Source organism: Salvelinus namaycush, chromosome 19 (genome assembly GCF_016432855.1).
Source record: "Salvelinus namaycush isolate Seneca chromosome 19, SaNama_1.0, whole genome shotgun sequence".
Lineage (NCBI taxonomy): Eukaryota > Metazoa > Chordata > Actinopteri > Salmoniformes > Salmonidae > Salvelinus > Salvelinus namaycush.
The window spans coordinates 20,687,939-20,711,455 of record NC_052325.1 but is presented as its reverse complement, the minus strand read 5'-3'; the positions used below and the strand labels follow the sequence as shown (position 1 = coordinate 20,711,455).

The 23,517-nt window shown below is 40.9% G+C and overlaps 1 protein-coding gene across 1 annotated transcript in view; it reads left to right on the top strand.

Annotated features, from left to right (window-relative positions):
- Positions 1-23,517, top strand: part of LOC120063930 (low-density lipoprotein receptor-related protein 1B-like) — a 345,986-nt gene that overhangs the window by 287,565 nt on the left and 34,904 nt on the right. The window contains 16 exon segments of the mRNA XM_039014240.1: positions 38-226; positions 470-618; positions 887-980; positions 2,962-3,078; positions 3,560-3,679; positions 5,273-5,392; positions 8,751-8,867; positions 10,739-10,845; positions 12,034-12,166; positions 14,821-14,931; positions 15,281-15,409; positions 20,103-20,225; positions 20,430-20,552; positions 20,813-20,968; positions 21,281-21,403; positions 22,504-22,623. Of these exon segments, the coding sequence (XP_038870168.1) occupies positions 38-226; positions 470-618; positions 887-980; positions 2,962-3,078; positions 3,560-3,679; positions 5,273-5,392; positions 8,751-8,867; positions 10,739-10,845; positions 12,034-12,166; positions 14,821-14,931; positions 15,281-15,409; positions 20,103-20,225; positions 20,430-20,552; positions 20,813-20,968; positions 21,281-21,403; positions 22,504-22,623 (2,031 nt within the window).

Genomic DNA, 23,517 nt, shown 5'->3' with positions numbered 1-23,517 from the left:
TGATGGGTCTACTGTTTTGTATTGTGTCTCTCTCCAGTGTCCTATGATCACATCCAGGGGGTGATGGGTCTGACACTGTTTGAGGACTTTGTCTACTGGACAGATGGGAAATCCAAGTCACTCCGACGAGCACATAAAACTACTGGGGCCCAAGGAATTGAGCTGCTCAACTCCTGGCAAGCCATCAAATCTGTCAAGGTTTACCATTCACTACGCCAACCTGAAGGTAGAGTAACCCACCCAGCACAGTAGTCCCCTCACTTACCCACCTGCCAAGCCAAAGGCATGGTCATATACTGTATGGTTACATAGGTTATTACTATTATATAGTTTATGATATTATTATATAGGATGCGATTATATAGGGTATGGTATTAAGAATGTGGCTAATGTTCTATTTAATTATGCTGTACTTTCGGTTTTGTTCTCCCCCACCCTCTCTTTCTCTCTCCCCCCTCTCTCTGTGCAGTGCCCAAGCACCAGTGTCAGGTGGCCAATGGAGGATGTAGCCACTTGTGTCTCCTTTCTCCTGGCGGGGAACACAAGTGTGCTTGTCCAACTAATTTCTACCTTGCTGCTGACAACAAGACCTGCCTCTCCAACTGCACTGCAAGTCAGGTCAGTGCCTATCCCTTCTCACACTCCTCAGCACTTGTAGATATGGTAACTCTTTTTGCACAGTCTGTTATTCTATTCTGTTTTCCCTCAAGGCAGATCTGTTGTTTCATTCCCTTTCTCCGTGTTTATCACACTGTCTCTTCTCTCCTGCCATGCTTCTGCAGCTTAAGTCCCATGAAAATAGTAGTGTTGCTTGTTTTGCTTTGTTTGAACAACAGTTTTTTGTGATAAGTTAGAATTCTGTCTAGTTAATTAGTGTGTTCTGTAGTTCCGCTGTGGGACCGACGAGTGTATTCCTTTCTGGTGGAAGTGTGACACTGTGGATGACTGTGGCGATGGATCAGATGAGCCTGCTGACTGTCGTGAGTACCATGTTTTTTCATTTCATACCAACTATGCATTACTGGACTTCCTGACTTCCTTGTAGCTCAGTGTTAAATTAAAATATCGCTTCCATCATATTTAAACCAATGTGACACCAATGTCGATAAAACTTAGCAAATCAACCTAATTGTAGGTAGAAGACACTCTCCCCGCCTCTTGTCAGGAGATGTCCGGCTGTTACTGAGAACCACGTACCGGATTTTTTAAAAGGTTGTTAGAATTAGGAAAGAAAGATAATTACTTGCCTCAACCTAGCTCAACATTTAGGCATCGGATAAGAACGAGATTACAGCGTCCATAAAGTGACCATTAGACTTGCCACCTTTTGGACTGAATAATTTTTGATGAAATGTATAATTTGTCGTTCTCAGTTGCCCATTTCTGTACATTAAGAACCAACAATGTGCTTTCGTTTTGTAGCATTTCTGACAATGCTAACATATTATTTAGCCAAAGCTCAGAGTTCTAAAACCGGGACCAACAACTCTGTTGCTAACAGCTGTAGCTAGCTAACACCAGTCGGATGAGAAGCTAGCTACAAGCGAAGGAAGTTAGCTAGCTATTTTCCAATAGAAGGTTTTTCATATGGCTGAAGTCATCTGTGTAAACTAAATCAGAGCACAACCAAAATAAGCTAGCAAACGTCCTTGGCCACTGTCATAGCCAGTTAGCTAGCCAACTAGCCAGTAGTTACAATCTAACTAGACTGTGCTATGGCTGTATAGATGGTGCACCAACAACAACACAATGTTGACAATATATCTTAGTTAGCTAAATTCTTCCATAAAACAGAGCTAGCTAAGTAAAGTTCATAGTCAACACCAAACTTTGCTAACTTATAATTCATGCAATGGGCATTGCTCATCTAGTTACTCCAGCAGTATACAGTCAAACTGGCTGGATGAGCTATGTCATCATTTCATCAATCAAAACCAGCCTCTTACAACACAAACTGTAGCTATACATTTTCTTGCAAAGAAACAGTTAGCTATGTTGAATCTAAACCCGGCCAATGCACATACAAGTAACACATCTGCTGTGCAATGCACTGAGTGTACACGCTGGCTAGCTAGTTAGCTAGATCAACACATGAGTCCGACATGTTGCTGTTCGTGCATCCGGTAAATAACGATTGTTTTCAAGTGCAACTTTAGTAACAATGGTTTTGGGAAACAGCTCTGAGATTTAATGATGCGCCTACGAAGGATCTAATGATAAACTTAGCCTTAAGATGCTTTTGGGAAACCTGGATAGGGCTGTCGCAGTAAACGTATGACCGCCACACCAGTAGTTGCGAGTCATGACCGCAGTCAAATTCCCTTTGACCGTTGGTCATGGTAATCCCTTCCAAAACTGTGCAAATGAATGGAGCTGATGGGTAGCCTACCAAACTTGCTAACGGAATCCTAAGCAGCCTGCATACACATTGTTTGAAGTACAATAGACCAACATGGCTACTTTAGTACTTTAAAGCTGTGTGCTGGAAAACCTTGGTAGAGCATGGGTGGAGTAGTCGTTGTGATGCTCATGTGAATTTACTTTATTTTTTGGCTTCAGACCAATGCCTACTTCTCACTTAAAACATATTTTTTTGTTTTTAATATCTATAACTCAACCTTTGAAACTATATTTTTTATTACATTTGACTTACTTTATTGCTGTGATCTTTTACTGTGATCTCTCAAAGTAGGATTACAGGAGAATTGCTGTATATTTTGAAATGTGGAATATGTATTAAATGCTTGCTAACATTTGCTACTTAGTTACACATGTTTTATTTGAGGGATATTTTCAGAAATGCAAGAACTGCTGTTTTACATTAAGTCATTAAGTATTTTTTTTTATTACAAATGTGTAGCTTATCACCATACGTGAGCATACATAATGTTCAGTGTACAAGTACTGTAATTAGCTGGTTTGCATTCCCTGAGATAACGTTGCTGATACATTTTCATGCAGCTGAATTCAAATGTCAGCCTGGGCGGTTCCAGTGTGGCACTGGCCTCTGTGCTCTTCCTCCCTTCATCTGTGATGGAGAGAACGACTGTGGAGACAACTCAGATGAGGCCAACTGTGGTAAGGAGGAAGACTGGGGATGTTACTATAGAAATTGAATGCCTATGCATTCCCATGCAAGTAGATGGGTGAAGTCAAATTACTGTGGTCTGAGGAGTCTGTAATCTGTTGAAATCTGGCCACAATAGCATATCGATTAAAGAAGAAGACTGTGGTTGTTACTGTCCTTCACATTGAACCTGTTGATGAGAACATAAGACAGTAGCCAGCAGCTTCATACCTTTCTTACTGCTTGATACTTTTTAATACTTTTTGTTGCAATTTAAGTATTGATTTCTATCACAATAAAAAGCTCATATGGGAATGTGCTTTCATTTCAAAGCATTGTAAAACATGTTATTAGCTTGTTTTTGGCTTAGCCAACATTACTTTCACTTTATCTTAAGGTGCCCTTTTGTCCTACATTTTCTTTGATGGATGCTTTTCACCTTAAATGGATGCTCCATCGGTTCTACCTCTTCTCCTCCATTTTGTCTTTCAGAGACGTACATCTGTCTGTCAGGGCAGTTCAAATGCACCCGGAAACAGAAGTGTATCCCTCTAAACCTCCGCTGTAACGGACAGGACGACTGTGGAGACGGAGAGGATGAGACAGAATGTCGTAAGAAGAAGAACCTTCTGTATTAGTACCTGACGGATTGTTTAAGGAATCTTTAGGATTACTTTTTAACTTAGGCTAGACTTTTTCTCTAAGATTATTTTCTGTTTTATAGCTTTTTCCCCCAAGGAAGACTGAGATGGAACTTATTATGTGAAGGTTTAACAGTGGTATCTGACAAGTTGAGACAAGGTCCTTACCGGTGAATTTATAGTAAAACTCAGACAGCCTACCCTTAGGTGCTGCCTTAAATAATATTGAGTCAGATAGTGATTAGGTATTCCAAAGGCATGCTTGATTAGCGCTTTCCCTGTGTGAGAGGATTAGCTATCATTGAATTAGAAAGTGAAAGAGAGAACAGAATAGTGAGAGGTATTTCTCTTCTGTTATGGTAACTCTAGCTATCAGCAGTAGCATTATACGTCAGACAAATATCTGTGGGTTGCTACATTTGTTTTGCCTGCCTGTGATTTCAAGATGGAGTGAGTCACTATGGAGTGAGAGTCAGTTTAAAAGCCTTGATTAAGGAGAGAGGCGTTCTCCCCTTGAATTAGACCGTATATTTAAATGTGTAAATGTAAAATATATTTTCAGGAGTACTGTGCCAATCAAAAGATAATGGTACAGATGTGGGATCTTAATTTGAGCCAGTTTGCTAGAGAAGGAAAATAATCCTGCAGTAACAGGAAATGTGGATTGTAATTGATGGCCATTTATTTAGGGGTTGATACATTTTTCGTAAGGGAAAATCAAGTCTGAAATGTCAAAGTGGAAATAACAAACTTCAGAAGCCATTTTAAACCTCAAATACACTACAAGTTTTAAATGTCCTGCATTGCAGAAAAGTTATCCTGCAACATGGTGATCAAATTAAGATCCTACATCTGTAGCTGCAACTGTGATAATGGAAGGTAAATAACGGAACAGAAGACAACTGCTGCTGCTTTTGGTATGCAGTGATAATATACCACAGTTGGTATAGTATCTGACTTCGATTGTCTAGCCTGCATGTACAGTATATCGGTTTAACTGTTTATTGTGTTAACCTGTTTGCAAATCAGTTATTTCTGAGCCAGAGGGTGATAAAAATAATAATAATAATAATGTAACTATAATTATTATGATTGCATCTGTAAAGTATAGTAATACATGTTATTACCGCAGCATGTTTTCTCTTTGTTCCTGCCTCTGTAAATTATAGGTATTTTACACAGCTGGCCTGTTTATCCATGTGATCAAGGCCGTTCTCCTGTTAACATTCTGTCAATAATAGTGTTGTTTGCTCATCTCTCACTCCTTATGCCACTCTCTCCCTCTCTCTTGGTCTCGCTCTCTCTCTCTCACTCCTTATGCCACTCTCTCCCTCTCTCTTGGTCTCGCTCTCTCTCACTCCTTATGCCACTCTCTCCCTCTCTTGGTCTCGCTCTCTCTCTTTCTCTCCCTCCCTCTCCCCTCCATCGATCCCTCCCTCTCTCTTTCTCTCTTTCTCTCTGTTTCTCTCTCTTTCTCGATCTCTCTCTCCCTTCCTCTCTCCTTCCCTCCCTTCCTCTCTCCCTCCTTGGACTGGTGTAAACCCGGACCCCCTCCTCTCCACAGCGGAGAGTACATGTTCCCCGGAACAGTTCCAGTGCAAGGCCTCCATGCACTGCATCTCCAAGCTGTGGGTGTGTGATGAGGACCCGGACTGCACAGACGGGTCAGATGAAGCTAATTGTGGTGAGTGGGGGAGCGCTTAAATCATAATCCAAATAAGTCCTCTAGTTTTATTGAGCCTTGGTTGAAATTGGGATTAGGAAATGAATACATTTTACACATGGGCACATTCTCATCTTCTCTGTACTGATTGAGTTGAAGCAGCCATAGAGAATGCCTCCGGGTAGTTTATCACCACAGGATGTCAGACTTGTCAGTAGTGTGTATGGCACCGAAACACCAAACATCACATTGCGATGTTTGGTGTATGCCCCCCCTGTCACGCCCTGACCTTAGTTATCTTTGTTTTCTTTATTATTTTGGTTAGGTCAGGGTGTGACGAGGGTGGTATGTGTGTTTTTGTCTTGTCTAGGGTTTTGGGTATGTCTAGGTGTGTGTGTGTAGTCTAGGCATTATGTAGGTCTATGGTGGCCTAGATTGGTTCCCAATCAGAGGCAGCTGTTTATCTTTGTCTCTGATTAGGGATCCTATTTAGGTTGCCATTTTCCAGTTTGGTTTGTGGGTGATTGTCTATGTGATGTTGCATGTCTGCAATCGTTATATTTAGCTTCACGTTCATTTTTGTTATTTTGTATTAGTTTGGTTATTATTCTTCGTTATAATTAAAGAAGATGTATTCACATCACGCTGCGCTTTGGTCTCCTCACTACGACGTTCGTGACACCCCCCTGAATTGTTTTGTTATTTTCAGTGGTAGAGAACCTTTCCAACCTCCCACAACTATATCGCCCTACCAAGCAAATAGGCAGTAACTGCTCATAGTGTGGAACTAAGAAAAATGGCTTTTATTTACCTTGGTTTCACAGTAACTTTAGGCAGTTAATGCTAACATGACCCCCATTTTCTCCAAAACAAAATACAATAGAGGCAGGATACTTGTCCACATGATTAAGCATGTGCCCAAATGAGCAGTTACTGCCTTTTTGCTTGGTATGGCAGTATATCTTCCACTGGTTATTACTTTAAACTGTGTAGCCTACTGGAGAACATCTGCGCTAACTTGAATGCCTTTTGTTCTGAGACACAATACTGCTAGGATGTCCCTCAACTGTGTTGTTATACTTTAAAGCCGTTGTCTTCCACTGGATGAAGCGTTCAATGATTTTTAGCTATGCTCACATCTAAAGAAGGGAGAGAACAAGGTTCAGTATGTAGTCTTCACCCACCTTTGTGGAGAGGTAATTATGTTGTTTTCCTCTTCATCTCATCCCAATGGTTATTTGAGTGGATAGATAGGTTGCCATTCTCTTTGGTAACATCGAACAGCTCAAGATCAATATTTTCTTCACTCAGTATTGGTTGTTTTGTTAGATAATAGCTCTTATTAAGTTCAACACAAGCTGTAAGCTAATAATTGCTGCTAACTAAAGAATGAATTTATTTTAGAAGTTGTAAAATGTTAATGAACATTTCCTAAATGCTGTTCAGTTGTACTAAAGTTTTAGAGAACATTTGATACAGTGTTAGGGGGGTGCATTATACACCAACAGAAAAAATTATAAAAATGTAGTGCAATATAGAGGATAATTAGGATTGTGAAATATAAGTATATTCCCAAAAATATACACTACCGGTCAAAAGTTTTAGAACACCTACTCGTTCAAGGGCTTTTCATTATATTTACTATTTTCTACATTGTTGAATAATAGTGAAGACATCAAAACTATGAAAGAACACATATAGAATCATGTAGTAACCAAAAAAGTGTTAAACATATCAAAATATATTTGAGATTCTTCAAAGTAGTTACCTTTTGCCTCGATCACAGCTTTGCACACTCTTGGCATTCTCTCAACCAGCTTTTCCAACAGTCTTGAAGGAGTTCCCACATATGCTGAGCACTTGTTGGCTGCTTTTCCTTCACTCTGCGGTCCAACTCATCCCAAACCATCTCAATTGGGTTGAGGTCGGGTGATTGTGGAGGCCAGGTCATCTGATGCAGCATTCCATCACTCTCCTTGGTCAAATAGCCCTTACACAGCCTGGAGGTGTGTGTTTGGGTCATTGTCCTGTTGAAAAACAGGACAATGTGCAAACCAGATGGGATGGTGTATCGCTGCAGAATGCTGTGGTAGCTATGCTGGTTAAGTGTGCCTTGAATTCTAAATAAATCACAGACAGTGTCACCAGCAAAGCACTCCCACACCATCACACCTCCTCCTCCATGCTTCACGGTGGGAACCACACATGTGGAGATCATCCGTTCACCTACTCTGCGTCTCACAAAGACACGGCAGTTGGAATCAAAAATCTCACGCTTGGACTCATCAGACCAAAGGACAGATTTCCACCGGTCTAATGTCCATTGCTGGTGTTTCTTGGCCCAAGCATGTGTCTTCTTCTTATTGGTGTCCTTTAGTAGTGGTTTCTTTGCAGCAATTCAACCATGAAGGCCTGATTCACACAGTCTCCTCTGAACAGTTGATGTTACTTGAACTCTGTTTAGAATTTATTTGTGCTGCAATTTCTGAGGCTGGTAACTCTAATGAACTTATCCTCTGCAGCAGAGGTAACTCTGGGTTTTTCTTTCCTGTGACGGTCCTCAAGAGAGCCCGTTTCATCATAGCGCTTGATGGTTTTTGCGACTGCACTTGAAGAAACTTTTAAAGTTCTTGACATTTTCCGGATCGCTTATTTGAGCTGTTCTTGCCATAATATGGACTTGGTCTTTTACCAAATAGGGCTATCATCTGTATACCAACCCTACCTTGTCACAACAGGGCTGATTGGCTCAAACGCATTAAGAAGGAAAGGAAGAAGGAAACTGCACAAATTAACTTTTAACAAGGCACACCTGTTATTTCAAATGCATTCCAGGTGACTACCTCATGACGCTGGTTGAGAAAATGTCAGGAGGGTGCAAAGCTTATTACTTTGAATAATTTCACATATAAAATATATGTAGATTTATTTAACCCTTTTTTGGTTATCACATGATTCCATATGTGTTATTTCATAGTTTTGATGTCTTCACTAATATTCTACAATGTAGAAAATAGTAAAATAATGAAAAACCCTTGTGTGTCCAAACTTTTGACTGGTACTGTACATACTTTTCTGAAACATTTGTTGCAAATACTTTATTTGCTTCTAAGTGTTTAATATTGCAAACTTGTCATAGATTCTGTTAGGAGATCTAAGCCGTTGGCAGCACAGTCAGGTATTTCATCCTACGCTGTGTTAGCCTCTCTCGAGTACGAACAAGGTTTTGAACTTGGTGTCAGGCTTGCACTACGAGGAAACCCTGAGGAAATGATGATTACATGTATAAATATAATAGCTCCACCATTAATATTCATGCTTTTTGAAGCCATTTTCATCTGCTTGTTTGTTTGTTTGTTTGTTTCCTGATGTAAAAAAGATGAAAAGACCTGCGGACCTCATGAATTCCGCTGTGAGAATAACAACTGTATCCCGGACCACTGGAGGTGTGACAGCCAGAACGACTGTGGAGACAACTCAGATGAGCATAACTGCAGTGAGTATGCTCATCTATGCTGCTCTACTCTCTTAGCTCACTTCTAGCTATTTGGCAACTTATATATACATCAACAGGCATATGCACTTGCGCAGTTCAGTTAGTATTTTGGAATTGTTTGAAGATTAACTGACTCCCCTCTTGGTCTTTGTGTTTATATACTGTACCGTTCCTCTGTTTAACTTTGTAAAGAGATCCCACAATCAAAGTAACAGGCAGCTCAATGGAGCCCTGTTCTTAACTGTTTCTAACTCGGCTATGCCCTCTGAGCATGTTCCCCTCTCCAACTCCACTTTGGATCTAAAAGAAAGTCAGAGCTCCATATTCTTCAGCTTTGATGCCATCTCTCCTCTTCTTCCCAGGCTCACTTTTTTGTTTAGATATTCATAACCAACTACTGGAATTAAATTTGTTTACGTATGAAAGGGATTTGTTAAGCCAGCTTGCCCATCTCTCTGCTCTGTGTGTGTGTGTGTGTGTGTGTGTGTGTGTGTGTGTGTGTGTGTGTGTGTGTGTGTGTGTGTGTGTGTGTGTGTGTGTGTGTGTGTGTGTGTGTGTGTGTGTGTGTGTGTGTGTGTGTGTGTGTGTGTATGTGTGTGTGTGTGTGTGTGTGTGTGTGTGTGTGTGTGTGTGTGTGTGTGTGTGTGTATATTCATTTTATGCTGAGTATTCGTAATACATTTTATTTATTATGGGCTTATTCCCCTTACCTATTAATGTCGCTTAAAATGCAAATAAATCCAAGTCAAGTGTTGGATGGTAAAGAATTAAGTAGGTGCACCAGCTAGGCTAGCAGACAGGAGAGCGATAGAGGCTGCAAATCACAATATGCTGCAGACTGCAGGCTCTGTTGGGACCTTTTCTCTAACTGCAGCTCATGACCACAACTACCTTTACTCATACAGTCAGTTAACAGTCCACGATAACCAGGGGGTGAGGGGAGGACCCCAGCACTTGAATTTGATGGTGCTTAAATATGGTATAATGTTGTCCTCAGAGACCTAGACATACAGTGCACCTGAATGTGGAGGTTGCCAGATAATAGGGTTCAGGAGTATACTGGCTATGAATGTATTTACATCTTGAGCCACTGGCATTCCAACTATCATGTCCAACAAATGTCTTTGACGAGCCAACAGTAGGCTTACTGCCAGGGCCCAGTTTTTCCAAAAGTTATCTATCTAGATTTCGCCTATCGGATGGGATTTAACACATAGAAATAGAAGAAATTAACAGACGAATCATTGACTTGAATGGGGACTCTCATTTTATTCATTCTATTTCTATGCATTTAATCCTATCCGAAAAGTATGCAAAATCCAGATGAGCTTTTGAAAAACTGGGCCCAGATTAAGCAATGTTTAAGAGATATCTCTTGTAAAAGGGCCCTTACACAAAACCACATGATTTCACATGTGGAAGATAACATGATTTTATGTAAAATTCCACTTATGAATTATGAGAAACATGTGTTTTAAGAGAACTTCACATGATCACGTGAAATTCATGTTTTTTTTTCATTAAGGGGGCTCTAGGGGATTCACTTCTCTCATGATACCTCTTATAAAGGCCCATGCGTGTGTTTTCTTAGAGGTTGGTTGCTTTTCCATGGCTATTTCAAGTGTAAATAGTCTATATAGCCTAGTCTATAACACACATAGTATATATATAGTCTTTAAGTAGTCTATAACGGACATCACTTGTTAGGGAGTACTAGAGCCTTGTAGAAAATGATGAAGATCCACCCTTGGATGGCGTCGTTGTGTAACTAGTCTAATTAAAGTTGTAAAGTATATCGTGTTTGAGGGCCCGACTCCTATGTCATTTCTATTTCCAGTGTAGTGATGTTCTTGTCCTCTCCCTTGACTCAGAGCCAGTGACCTGTAACCACAAGGACTTTGCCTGTGCTAACGGGGACTGCATCTCCGCTCGATTCCGCTGCGATGGAGACTATGATTGCCCTGATAATTCAGACGAGGTCAGTGATCCCTGTTGTCATTTAAAAACAGCCTGTAAATAGCATGTTATAGCCTGTAAACTGTGTGAGTCACAACCTCTTGAATAATCTTATTTGAGTGAATTGACCCTTATTAATCTTAACTTTATGTTTCTATCTTGCTTTTTCTTTCATACATGTGAATGTTTTATTTTTCTCCTAAAAGGCATGCGTATTGAATTGCAGATAGGATTTGATGGCATTATGATATTCAAATCGTAAAATATTCTGAATTTTATTGGAACGCAGACGATAATATTATGGATGACAATGTCCTAATAGAGAGACATTTTATGTTTGTTCTGTTATGCAAATGTGTGAACAATTATGCAAACTGGTTTACTAACCAAAAATACTAAATTAACTAGGCATGCATGAGAACTATGGACCTGTTTTGTGGAATGCGATTTTTTTTAAAGCATGAGCTATTCATGAAATATGAGCCAATCAATAGAAAATATTCAGGTTTCCATTGTGTGATGGCTGAGGAGAGAGCCACGCAATTACTCATTTATTATGCCTTGTAATTTATTGCTCTGTTAAATACCCCCACGGCAATTACAGCATTAGTAATCCCCTCCAAGAGCAACCTCTTGACATCATTTTATTTAACTTTTATTTAACTAGGCAAGTCAGTTAAGAACATATTCTTATTTACAATGATGGCCTACACCAGCCAAACCTGGACGACGCTGGGGCAATTGTGCGCCGCCCTATGCGACTGTGTTGTGATTAAGCCTGGAATCGAACCAGGGTGTCTGTAGTGACGCCTCAAGCACTGAGATGCAGTGCCTTAGACCGCTGCGCCACTCAGGAGCCCAAATGTAGTTCACTAAGTAGTAAATAGTAGTATGCTATGCATGATTTCTCTTGTAAAAAAACAAGTTATCTTGTCCACCCTATTCTTACCTAAAACTGACTAAACAGGCAATGAAGACTCAATGGGTCTCAATGCCCGGCAATACCCTGCCATCCTGCACATATAAAGCATTCAAATTGTCAATGAAAGTGTTATGTATGGGTTATAATTGAGCTATCAAGTCCAAGTGAAGGTACCTTTCAAAGAAAGTATTACCATATGGTTCTACTGTATAAGAATTGGAACATCTAACATGTAAAGTATAAGCCTATTGTAAATGTGAGCTTCTTGTCCTTTATATCTCTCTACAGAAGGACTGTGAGGCTCGGTGTGCTGAGGACCAGTTCCAGTGTCTCAATAACCTCTGCATCTCCCTCAAGTGGCTCTGTGACGGCCAAGAGGATTGCAAGACAGGAGAGGACGAGAGGAACTGCCAGGGGACAGGTACGGTATACGAGGAAAACAAGGTAAAAAGGTTACTTTTCCCCCCCCAAAAAACATTTTAATGTGAAATTGAAGTAGTTGTTAAAAAGCTGAGTGCCACAAGCTCCTACGGTAACATGGACTGTTGTAGTTTATATTCTTTGATTGAAAAACAAGACAAAGTTAGAGTTTTTCTGGACTTTTTTATTCGGAGTAGGGTAATATGAGGACATTTTGGTGTGGAGGGGGGTGCTTTACCTCCTATGATAGTTACAAGGTACAAGCAGTAGAATTGTCAAGGCTGCTTTCTGTGTGACTTGTAATTAAATACATTTCCAATTCTGTACGCCATGTGTTTTTACCCACAGTAAAGCCATTAAAACATAATGAACTGTATGACGGATAAAAACACCTCAAAAAGTGATGCGAGCGAGTCCCCCTCCCACAATTTTTTTAAAAAATCAAATAAAAGTTTAGAGTTTGCTAAAACCACCTAGCAACCTCGCCAAGAGATTTGTACCTTTTGGTATTTTAGCGAATAGCAGGGCAGGGAAAGAAGCTGGGTCTCTGTCATGAAAGACAAACATCATATGCGTCGCGCCAATAGGAATAGTACTATTTGGGTCAACCTGTGCCAAAACTCTGCTATTGATCATTCTTCAGCTGGTTCTCCATCTTCTTTAAAAAAGAATAATGGTGAGCCAACATGTTTTAAACACTTTTACCTACTAAACAAATGTTTTCATGACTTTCGCTTGTCCCTCTAAAGCAGACATATAGTAAGCAATACAGAGCCTTCGGAAACTATTCAAACCCCTTGACTTTTTCCACATTTTGTTACGTTACAGCCTTATTCTAAAATGGATTAAATCTAAAAATGGCCTCAGCAATATACACACATACCCCATAATGCTGAAGCGAAAACATGTTTTTAGAAATGTTTGCTAAAATATTAAAAATAAAAAACAGAAATGCCTTATTTACATAAGTATTCCGTCCCTTTGCTATGAGACTCAAAATTTAGCTCAGGTGCATCCTGTTTCCATTGATTATCCTTGAGATGTTTCTACAACTTGATTGGAGTCCACCTGTGGTAAATTCAATTGATTGGACATGATTTGGAAAGGCACACACCTGTCTATATAAGGTCCCACAGTTGACAGTGCATGTCAGAGAAAAACCAAGCCATGAGGTCGAAGGAATTGTCCATAGTGCTGCGAGACAGGATTGTGTCGAGGCACAGATCTGGGGAAATGTACTAAAAAATGTCTGTAGCATTGAAGGTCCCCAAGAACACAGTGGCCTCCATCATTCTTAAATGGAAGAAGTTTGGAACCACCAATACTCTTCCTAGAGCTGGCTGCCCGGCCAAACTGAGCAATAGGGGGCGAAGGGCCTTGGTCAGAGAGGTGACCAAGAACCCGATGGTCACTCTGACAGAGCTCTAGAGTTCCTCTGTGGAGATGGGAGAAACTTCCAGAAAGACAACCATTTCTGCAGCACTCCACCAATCAGGCCTTTATTGTCGAGTGGCCAGACGGATGCCACTCCTCAGTAAAAGGCACATGACAGCCCGCTTGGAGTATGCCAAAAGGCACCTAAAGACTCTCAGGCCATGAGAAACAAGATTCTCTGGTCTGATGAAACCAAAATGGAACTCTTTGGCCTGAATGCCAAGCGTCATGTCTGGAGGAAACCTGGCATCATTACTATGGTGAAGCATTGTGGTGGCAGCATCATGCCTTGGGGATGTTTCTCAGCAGCAGGGGCTGGGAGACTTGTCAGGATCGAGGCAAAGATGAACGGAGCAAAGAACAGAGAGGTCCTTGATGAAAACCTGCTTCAGACTGGGGCGATGGATCACCTTCCAACAGGACAGCCAAGAGAATGCAGGAGTGGCTTCGGGACAAGTCTCTGAATGTCCTTGAGTGGCCTAGCCAGAGCCTGGACTTGAACCCGATCGAACATCTCGCTCCCCATCCAACCTGACAGAGCTTGAGAGTATCTGCAGAGAAGAATGGGAGAGACTCCCCAAATACAGGTGGGACAAACTTGTAGCGTCATACCCAAGAAGACTCGAGGCTGTAATCGCTGCCAAAGGTGCTTCAACAAAGCACTGAGTAAAGGGTCTGAATACTTAAATGTAAATGTGATATTTCAGGGTTTTTTTAAATAAAAAAATAGTTTTTGCTTTGTCATTATGGGGTATTGTATGTAGACTGATGAGAAAAAAACAACGATTTAATCAATTTTAGAATAAGGCTGTAACCTAAAAAAATTGGGAAAAAGTTAAGGGGTCTGAATACACCCTTACACATTGTGCCAATGGGGTTAACCCACTTGGCGGTAATTGCAACACGGCTCATAACCTCATCCGAAAGCCCCAAAGGTGGTGATTGCCTGAGTGGGATTTAGCACAGCAGTAGCTAGCACACAGCATGCTCTAGCCTGAGGGAAGACATCATATTTAGACCTAGGACCTGTTCAAAGTCCAGCACTGCTGGTTTGGACAGAAACAATGGGTTGTAGCGTTTATTTTTTCATGAGTTCATAACAGTGTGCAGAACACATACAAACCGGCCCCACTCATGCTGTGAATGATGGGTGTTATATTATTATGTTGTGGAGTGTGTGCACTCAATAAAGCTCTCTATCTCTGATCTGGGTGTTTCCAGTGCTCCCCTCTTGCTCCCTAAATGAGTATGTGTGTGCCAGTGGAGGCTGTGTTTCGGCCAGTCTGAGATGTGATGGACAGGACAACTGTCTGGATGGATCAGATGAGGTGGGTGTGGCTCTGCTTGGTACTTTAACCACGTCCGATATCAGCCAATCACTTACTGTAGCTTTCTTTAGCTTATTTACGTAAAACGGCAGAGATAAGAAGAAAAGATTATGATTTTTTCCAGTGCTGTAGCTGATCTTCCCACACAAGCATTTATGTAGGGATTTCCCTATTTGTAAGGATCATCCCTACATAATTTGGTGCCCTGTGTAAGGTGAATTCCTAACAGTATACAAAAGGATGGGATTGAAGACACTTGTATCAAACTTTATCACTGAGAATGGCTTGACTGTTGGACATTTAATAGTGTATAATGCTGTTTACATGTTTTATGTTGCCATGTCGACAGGCAGGCTGTGTGAAGGAGTGCAAGGAAGATGAGTACTTGTGTCTGAACCATGCCCACTGTATCCCACGGAGATGGTGCTGTGACGACGTGTTTGACTGTGTGGACCATAGTGATGAGGAGAACTGCAGTCAAGGTACGACAGGGGTTGGACAAACTCACTTCACATATCAATGTACTAGAAAACTGTAACTGCAGCCAGAGTTGGACAGGTATTAGAAATTACAACAGGACTAGTCAGAGCTAATTTTATTCAGTTGCAGTTGACACTTTAAGAGAGATGGGGTGGAAACTGTCTCCTCTTAGGAAGTAGTTGGTTTTCCATACAGGTCTGTTTTCATTTTATTTTAATTTACAGGCAACATGTCCTACTATAGTAGAGACATGCCTTTCAGGTGTTGAAATGTGGTGCACTGAGCAAATCTTTGTCTCGTGAGTGGAAACTTGAACACTGAGAATTTTGTGCAACTTTCGGCGAGCGTTTACATATAATCGCTAAGGCTGTACCCTTACAGTTTTAGACAGTAGCCAATAGGCTATTGTGGCTATTTGAGCATAACGTAGGCCTATCAACCAAAACCAATGGAGCAAAACCCATGACATTTTCACATGGAAATAGCTTTTGACTTCTATGATATAGCCTGCAGTAGCATATATGTGATGTTCAATACAGGCCTACATTGCATGATATATTTATATTATGAAGGGCTTGACATTAATTAAGGATTTTCTACTTGGTCTGTAACACCATGGGCCAAATAGGTGACTGTAAATGACATTGTATTGTGTTGTATGATGCAAGAAACCACTTTACAAAATAAAATGAATTACAGATGGTCACCTTGCTTCGAGTTCTTAGGAAACTATGCAGTATTTTGTTTTTTATGTATAATTTCTTACATATAGTATACTACTAGCCAATGTCCCATCTCTTGACAACAAGGTAGACGACATTCGAGCAAGGGTTGCCTTCCAGAGATTGTAACATTCTCTGTTTCACGGAAACATGGCTCTCTCGGGATATGTTGTCGGAATCGGTTCAGCCACTTGGCTTCTCCATGCATCGCGCTGACAGAGATAAACACCTCTCTGGGAAAAGGAAGGGCGGTGGTGTATGCTTTATGATTAACGACTCATGGTGTAATCATAACAACATACAGGAACTTAAGTCCTTCTGCTCACCCGATCTAGAATTCCTTACAATCAAGTGCCGGCCATTTTACCTACCAAGAGAATTCTTGTCAGTTATAGTCACAGCTGTGTACATTCCACCTCAAGCAGACACCAAGACAGCCATCATGGGAACTTCACTGGACTATATGCAAACTGGAAACCATACATCATGAGGCTGCATTTATTATAGTGGGGATATTAACAAAGCAAATTTAAATCAACCTAAATTCTTCCAGCATATTGGTTGCACTACGTGCATGGGCAATACCCTCGACCACTGCTGTTCTAACTTCTGCGATGCATACAACGCCCTCCCTTCGGCAAATCCGACCACGACGCCATCTTGCTCCTTCCGTCTTATAGGCAGAAACTCAAGCAGGATGTACCAGTGACGAGAACCATTCAATGCTGGTCCGACCAATCGGAAGGCACGCTTCAAGATTGTTTTGATCAAGCGGACTGGAATATGTTCTGATCAGCCTCAAAGAACAACATAGACCTATACGTTGACTCAGTGAGTGTGTTTATTAAGAAGTGCATCGCAGATGTTGTACCCACTGTGACTATTAAAACCTACCCTAACCAGAAACTGTGGATGGAGGGCGGCATTCGTGCAAAACTGAAAGCGCGAACCACCGCATTTAACCATGGAACGAGGTCTGGCAATATGTCTGCATATAAACAGTGTAGCTATTCCCTCCGCAAGGCAATCAAAGAAGTGAAATGCCAGAACAAGGTGGAGTCACAACTCAACGTATCAGACACGAGACGTATATGGCAGGGTCTACAGGAAATCACGGACTACAAAAATAAATCCAGCCACGTCACGGACACCGACATCATGCTTCCAAACAAACTAAACACCTTCTTTGCCCGCTTTGAGGACAATACAGTGCCACCGTCGTAGCCCGCTAACAAGGACTGCGCACCCGTCCGTCCGTCCATCACCGTGGCTGACGTGAGTAAAACATTTAAACGTGTTAACATTGGCAAGGCTGCTGGCACAGACGGCATACCTAGACGCGTCCTCAAAGCATGCTCAGACAAGCTGGCTGGTGTGTTTATGGACACATTCAATTGTTCCCAATCCCAGTCTATTGTCCCCACATGCTTCAAGATGGCTACCATTGTTCCTGTACCCAAGAAGACAAATATAACTGAACTAAATGACTGCCGCCCCGTAGCACTCACTTCTGTCATCATGAAGTGCTTTGAGAGACTAGTCAAGGATCATATCACCTCCACCTTACCAGCCACCCTAGACCCACTTCAGTTTGCATACTGCCCCAACAGGTCCACAAACGACGCAGTCGCCATCACACTGCACACTACCCTATCCCGTCTGGACAAAATAAATACCTATGTAAGAATGCTGTTCATTGACTACAGCTCAGCATTCAACACCATAGTACCCTCCAAGCTCATCATCAAGCATGAGGCCCTGGGTCACAACCCCGCCCTGTGCAATTGGGTCCTGGACTTTCTGACGGACCGCCCCCAGGTGGTGAAGGTAGAAAATAACATCTCCACTTCGCTGACTCTCAACACTGGGGCCCCACAATGGTGCGTGCTCAGCCCCCTCCTGTACTCCCTGTTCACCCACGACTGCGTGGCCATGCATGCCTCCAACTCAATCAAGTTTGCAGATGACACAACAGTAGTGGGCTTGATTACCAACAACAACGAGACAGCCTACAGGGAGGAGGTGAGAGCACTCGGAGTGTGGTGTCAGGAAAACAACCTCTCACTCAACAAAACAAAGGAGATGATCGTGGACTTCAGGAAACCGCAGGGGGAGCACCCCCCTATATACATCGAAGGGACAGCAGTGGAGAAGATGGAAAGTTTTAAGGTCCTCCGCGAATACATCACAGACAAACTGAAATGGTCCATCACAGACAAACTGAAATGGTCCAATCACACAGACAGTGTGGTGAAGAAGGCGCAACAGCGCCTCTTCAACCTCAGGAGGCTGAAGAAATTTGGCTTGTCAACTAAAACCCTGACAAACCTTTACAGATGCACAATCGAGATAGCAACTACACCAGCCTCAACCGCAAGGCTCTCCAGAGGGTGGTGTGGTCTGCACAACGCATCACCGGGGGCAAACTACCTGCTCTCGATGACACCTACAGCACCCGATGTCACAGGAAGGCCAAAAAGATCATCAAGAACATCAACCACCCAAGCCACTGCCTGTTCACACCGCTACCATCCAGAAGGCGAGGTCAGTACAGGCGCATTATTGCTGGGACCGAGAGACTGAAAACCAGCTTCTATCTCAAGGCCATCAGACTGTTAAACAGCAATCACTAACTCAGAGAGGTTGCTGCCTACATTGATCCCCAATTACTGGCCACTTTAATAAATGGATCAGTAGTCACTTTATACAATGCACTCTAAATAATGCCACTTTTATGTTTACATATCTTACATTACTCATATCACATGTATATACTGTATTTTAAACCATCTATTGCACCTTGCCTATGCCGCTCGGCCATCGCTCATCCATGTACTTACATATACATATTCTCATTCACCTCTTTAGATTTGGGTGTATTTGGTATATGTTGGGGAATTGTTAGACTACTTGTTAGATATTACTGCACTGTTGGAACTAGAAGCACAAGCATTTCACTACACTCGTATCAACATCTGCTAACCATGTGTATGTGACAAATAACATTTGATTTATTTTTACCATACAGAGAATTAGACAATATAGGCTACCCCTCTGCCTATTGGGTTACTTGCATATTCAAGCCTGTCTCAAAATACAAAATTGCCCCTTTAATTAAAACATAAGCTTTTTACCTGACTGGCTTTTCAAAAAAAGCTTGAAATATAGTTTACACGTTTTGTGCTCTTGTAGGAAGCAGTAACTACACATTGCTTACCTATACCTATTTATAACTGGCCTGTTAACTCGCTAACTGGCAAAGAATATCAACAGTATGTGCACGCAAACGGCTCTGCGCTCTGATCTGAAGTCATCTGAAAAGCGCATTCACTCGCATGATTGAAAGACCGCAACCACTAATAAAATTACTCTATTGCACTCTGGCTCTGCCTACAACAAAATCACAGACTCAATCTTGCAAAGTTAGATTTGTTTTGGTTTGTTGCATTGAAAAGGGGATGATATAATGTTGATTCGATCACAGAAAAAACGTTGATCTATAGTGTTCAATCTCTTGCGTATTTGCATGGCATTTCTTCTGTGCGGCAGTCCAGGAGGAAATGCGCGCAGTTGAGAGGGAACATTGATTGCAACTATGGGTAGAGTTGAGCATGTTTACTGGAACACTGTAATACAGATTACATGCCTGTCAATATGGTACACACATTCGCTTTTCTTCCTTCATAGTACCATGTCAGCAACAAGGGGTGTTGAAACTCACACATGGCTAGTAGCATAGCAATCACCATTCTAGCCATGTGTTTTACTGTGAAAGGTGTACAAAACAATAGTCATATTCTGACTAAGCAAAGGTCACTTTGCTAACGAGAACGTTCTTTCATACAGACACTATAGTGATAGCACAATGCTATTGAATAGAAGTTTAGAAGGAAATGGAAAAACCTAGCTATAAGACAACCTTGTGAAAGAAAGCCCATAGCACTACTGTTAACCTTCCAGTTTGTAATTTCAGGCATCTTCTTCTGCCGTCCTGATGAGTTCATTTGCAACAACACCTTATGCAAGCTCCATGCGTGGGTGTGTGATGGCAAGGACGACTGTGGAGACAACTCAGACGAGGACACAGAGATGTGTGGTGGGTTGAAATAGCAACTTAGATCTTTGATGGATATTTTATTGTAACTCCAATGCAATGCAAGGTCATATTCATGTTTGAAATGGTGGATTCTGTTGAATGGACTAGAATGGAAGAATTTAAATAGACTAGAATGGACTATGTTGAATGAACTAAAATGTATTTGACTGTCTGCAATACTTGTGTTATTCTTCTCCGCTCCAGCCAAACTTTCCTGTCCCCCCACACGGCCACACCGATGCAGAAATGACCGTGTGTGTCTGCGCTCTGACCAACTGTGTAACAAGGTTGACGACTGTGGGGATAACTCGGATGAGGAGGAATGTGGTGAGTTTACACCAGCTACACTTCAAATTACATTACATTTTTCTTAATCAAGAATGTTGAGAAATTATATATTCCAAAAAACATTATTCCTAATCGTATCAGTGCGACAACAGCAACAATGTTGTATTAGTCAAGTTCCTTTGATTTCCCTACAAACTCCACATCACATCATATAACGATATCTCAGATATCTCATGCAAATGCCTTCTCTGTTGCCGATGCAGCCTGACGTGTGTTTGGCTTCTGTGTGCGTCCCAAAGCAGAGGTGGTGTCTGGCAGACCCAGACGGTGTGGGAAGGCAGAGTTCACCTGCAGTACCCAGCGATGCATCCCAGCCCAGCTGCAGTGTGACCTCTTCAATGACTGTGGGGACGGGGGATCGGACGAGCAGGATTGCAAGGCCTGTATGTGTGTGTGTTTTGTGTGTCACACAGATCAATATCCTGCTGTTTAGATGGAAGTATTAAATGTTTCTAGGGAGGAACTTGATCCGTGAGATAATCTAGGGCTCTGCTATATTCTTCTGCTAGATCCAAATGTTAGATGATGTCAGAACATTTATGGCAATACATGACCCAAATTTGCTGAGTTTTTTGTTTGTTTGAAGAAAGTTGATCTTTACCTGGCTTCCACACATCAATGGAACAACTTTTTGCAAGTATATTCGATGTATAGAAATGTGTTTTCATGTGCAATCACATTGTCTTTGACTGTAGCTTCAAATGGAGACATATGTGGAAAGAAAACAAACCCATGTGGAGAGGATGCAATTTGCAATCAGACAAACACAAATGCAGTATGTCAGTGCAAATCTGGCTTCAGGAGGAATCTGAAGACTGCCCAGTGTGAAGGTACTGTACGGCCTGGTTTTCCCCTCACTGTTTAATTAGACAGAATAACGTTACTGTAATAATAAATGGCATTCTTTAACACGTTTAAAAAAATATATACATTTAACTAATATGGTTAAATATGTACACAGCTGTGGTTAATGAACAATATACGTAACATATTGCTTTCTAGTTTTTCCTTACAGACACCGATTCCTTCAATATATTTATCTCCGAGTAGGTGTTTAGTATCTTAGTAGCTTTCACTTACAGATAATGTAGTAAGCCATCCAGTTTCAATGAGCTTAAGTAATTACAGATTGAGTAGCCAAGTTTTGCATAATTTAGTTGGAGATAAGGATATCTGCGATTATAAATTGAACTCTAAACCTGGCTTTTGCCTCCTAGTTATTGCTTTTGTGCTCAGTGGTTATTGATTATTCTATTAAGGGGGAGAGTAACTAAGTACTCAAGTTGTAATTTCCACTTTCGTAATGGGTTAAGACTCTGCTTTCTGAAAGATAACCAATGACCATTTAAACCTAGACTTCCTATGCATGTTGTCATCACATCAGCTGACTGTTACTCTGAATATGACTCAGTAACTGGGATCAGTTGCTTAGTAAAGCTGGTATATGAACGTGCTTCAACATGTGAAACTGAACCAGTGTTAATAGCAATAGTTTTTTTTTTAGCAGGTTGGCATTAATTGGGATGACTCATCTGCTGGTAGGCAGCTCTGCAGGGTAGTCTCTAGGTGGCACAGCCACAAAGTCGTAACATCTGATTTTAAATCTAACCTTAACCCTGAATTTAACCACACTGCTAACCTTATGCCTAACCCTTAACTTAAATTAAGACCAAATAGCACATTTTTGTTTTCATACATTTTTATGATGTATACCAAATGTTGACATTGCAACTGTTCAATCTAGTGCAAATCTCACTTTTTTTAAAGTATTTTTTATTTTAATTTCAGTATACAATAAGTATCCTCAAATCCTATAGGTTAGGGCAATATCAACATGAACTGAAATTTCTGATTTGAGAGGTACGGCAGCTTAACTGTTTCCATGTGCAGTACAGTAACTGAATGAAGATGTTTTTCCTTTTCTCCTCAGAAATCAATGAGTGTCTTGAGTTTGACACGTGCGCTCACTATTGTACAAACACTAAAGGATCCTACAAGTGTACTTGTGACAGGAATTTCAAGGAAATCAATAGAAACTGTATAGTAAAAGGTATGGACCATTTTATTACTGTATGTTCTAACTGAATTACATTGAACTATCATCTTGATGTGCCACATATTGAGCTAAGATTTTTTTACTGTTGTAGTTTCAATTGATATACAGTATTGTATCTGGTATTTTTAAGCTAAAATGAATTAAAACAGTATACTGTTAGTATATTATGTATTTCTATAAACTGCAAAATGTTCTTGAATATTGTATACCCTTTATTTGAAAAGATTTGTTTTATTCAATAGATGAAACTGTACTTTATCCTTACCACTCTTCATTGTAAAGATACTGTCATAGTCATCAGATAACCTTTACATTAAGACAACAGGATTGTATAAGTAATACTGAATGTATACAAGACCAGCCATTTAACAATTTAGATAGTATAAAACTGAGCTGTTTCTGATGTGACCAATAAGGATTATATTAATAATGATTGGCAATATTCACAAAAATCTACTTCACATCTTTTCTCTAAAGTGTTAAAGTTGCGGGTGTATACACCACTGTGATACAGTGCCTTCGGAAAGTACAACATTTTCTAAAGTTGTTGTGTTGAAATTAAAATATATTAAATCAAAAAAAATTCTCAACCATCTACACACAATACCCCATAATGACAGTGAAAACATGTTTTTAGACATTTTTGCAAATGTATTGAAAATGAAACATAAATATTCACACCCCTGAGTCAATACTTTGTAGAAGCACATTTGGCGTCGATTACAGCTTTGGTATGTCTTGATTTGGAGATTTTCTCCCATTCTTCCTTGCAGATTTTCTCAAGCTCTGTTAAGTTTCCAAAGATTTTCAATGGGATTCAAGTCTGGGCTTTTGCGAGGCCATTCAAGGACTTTCACGTTCTGGTTTGTCTGTATGTTTGGTGTCATT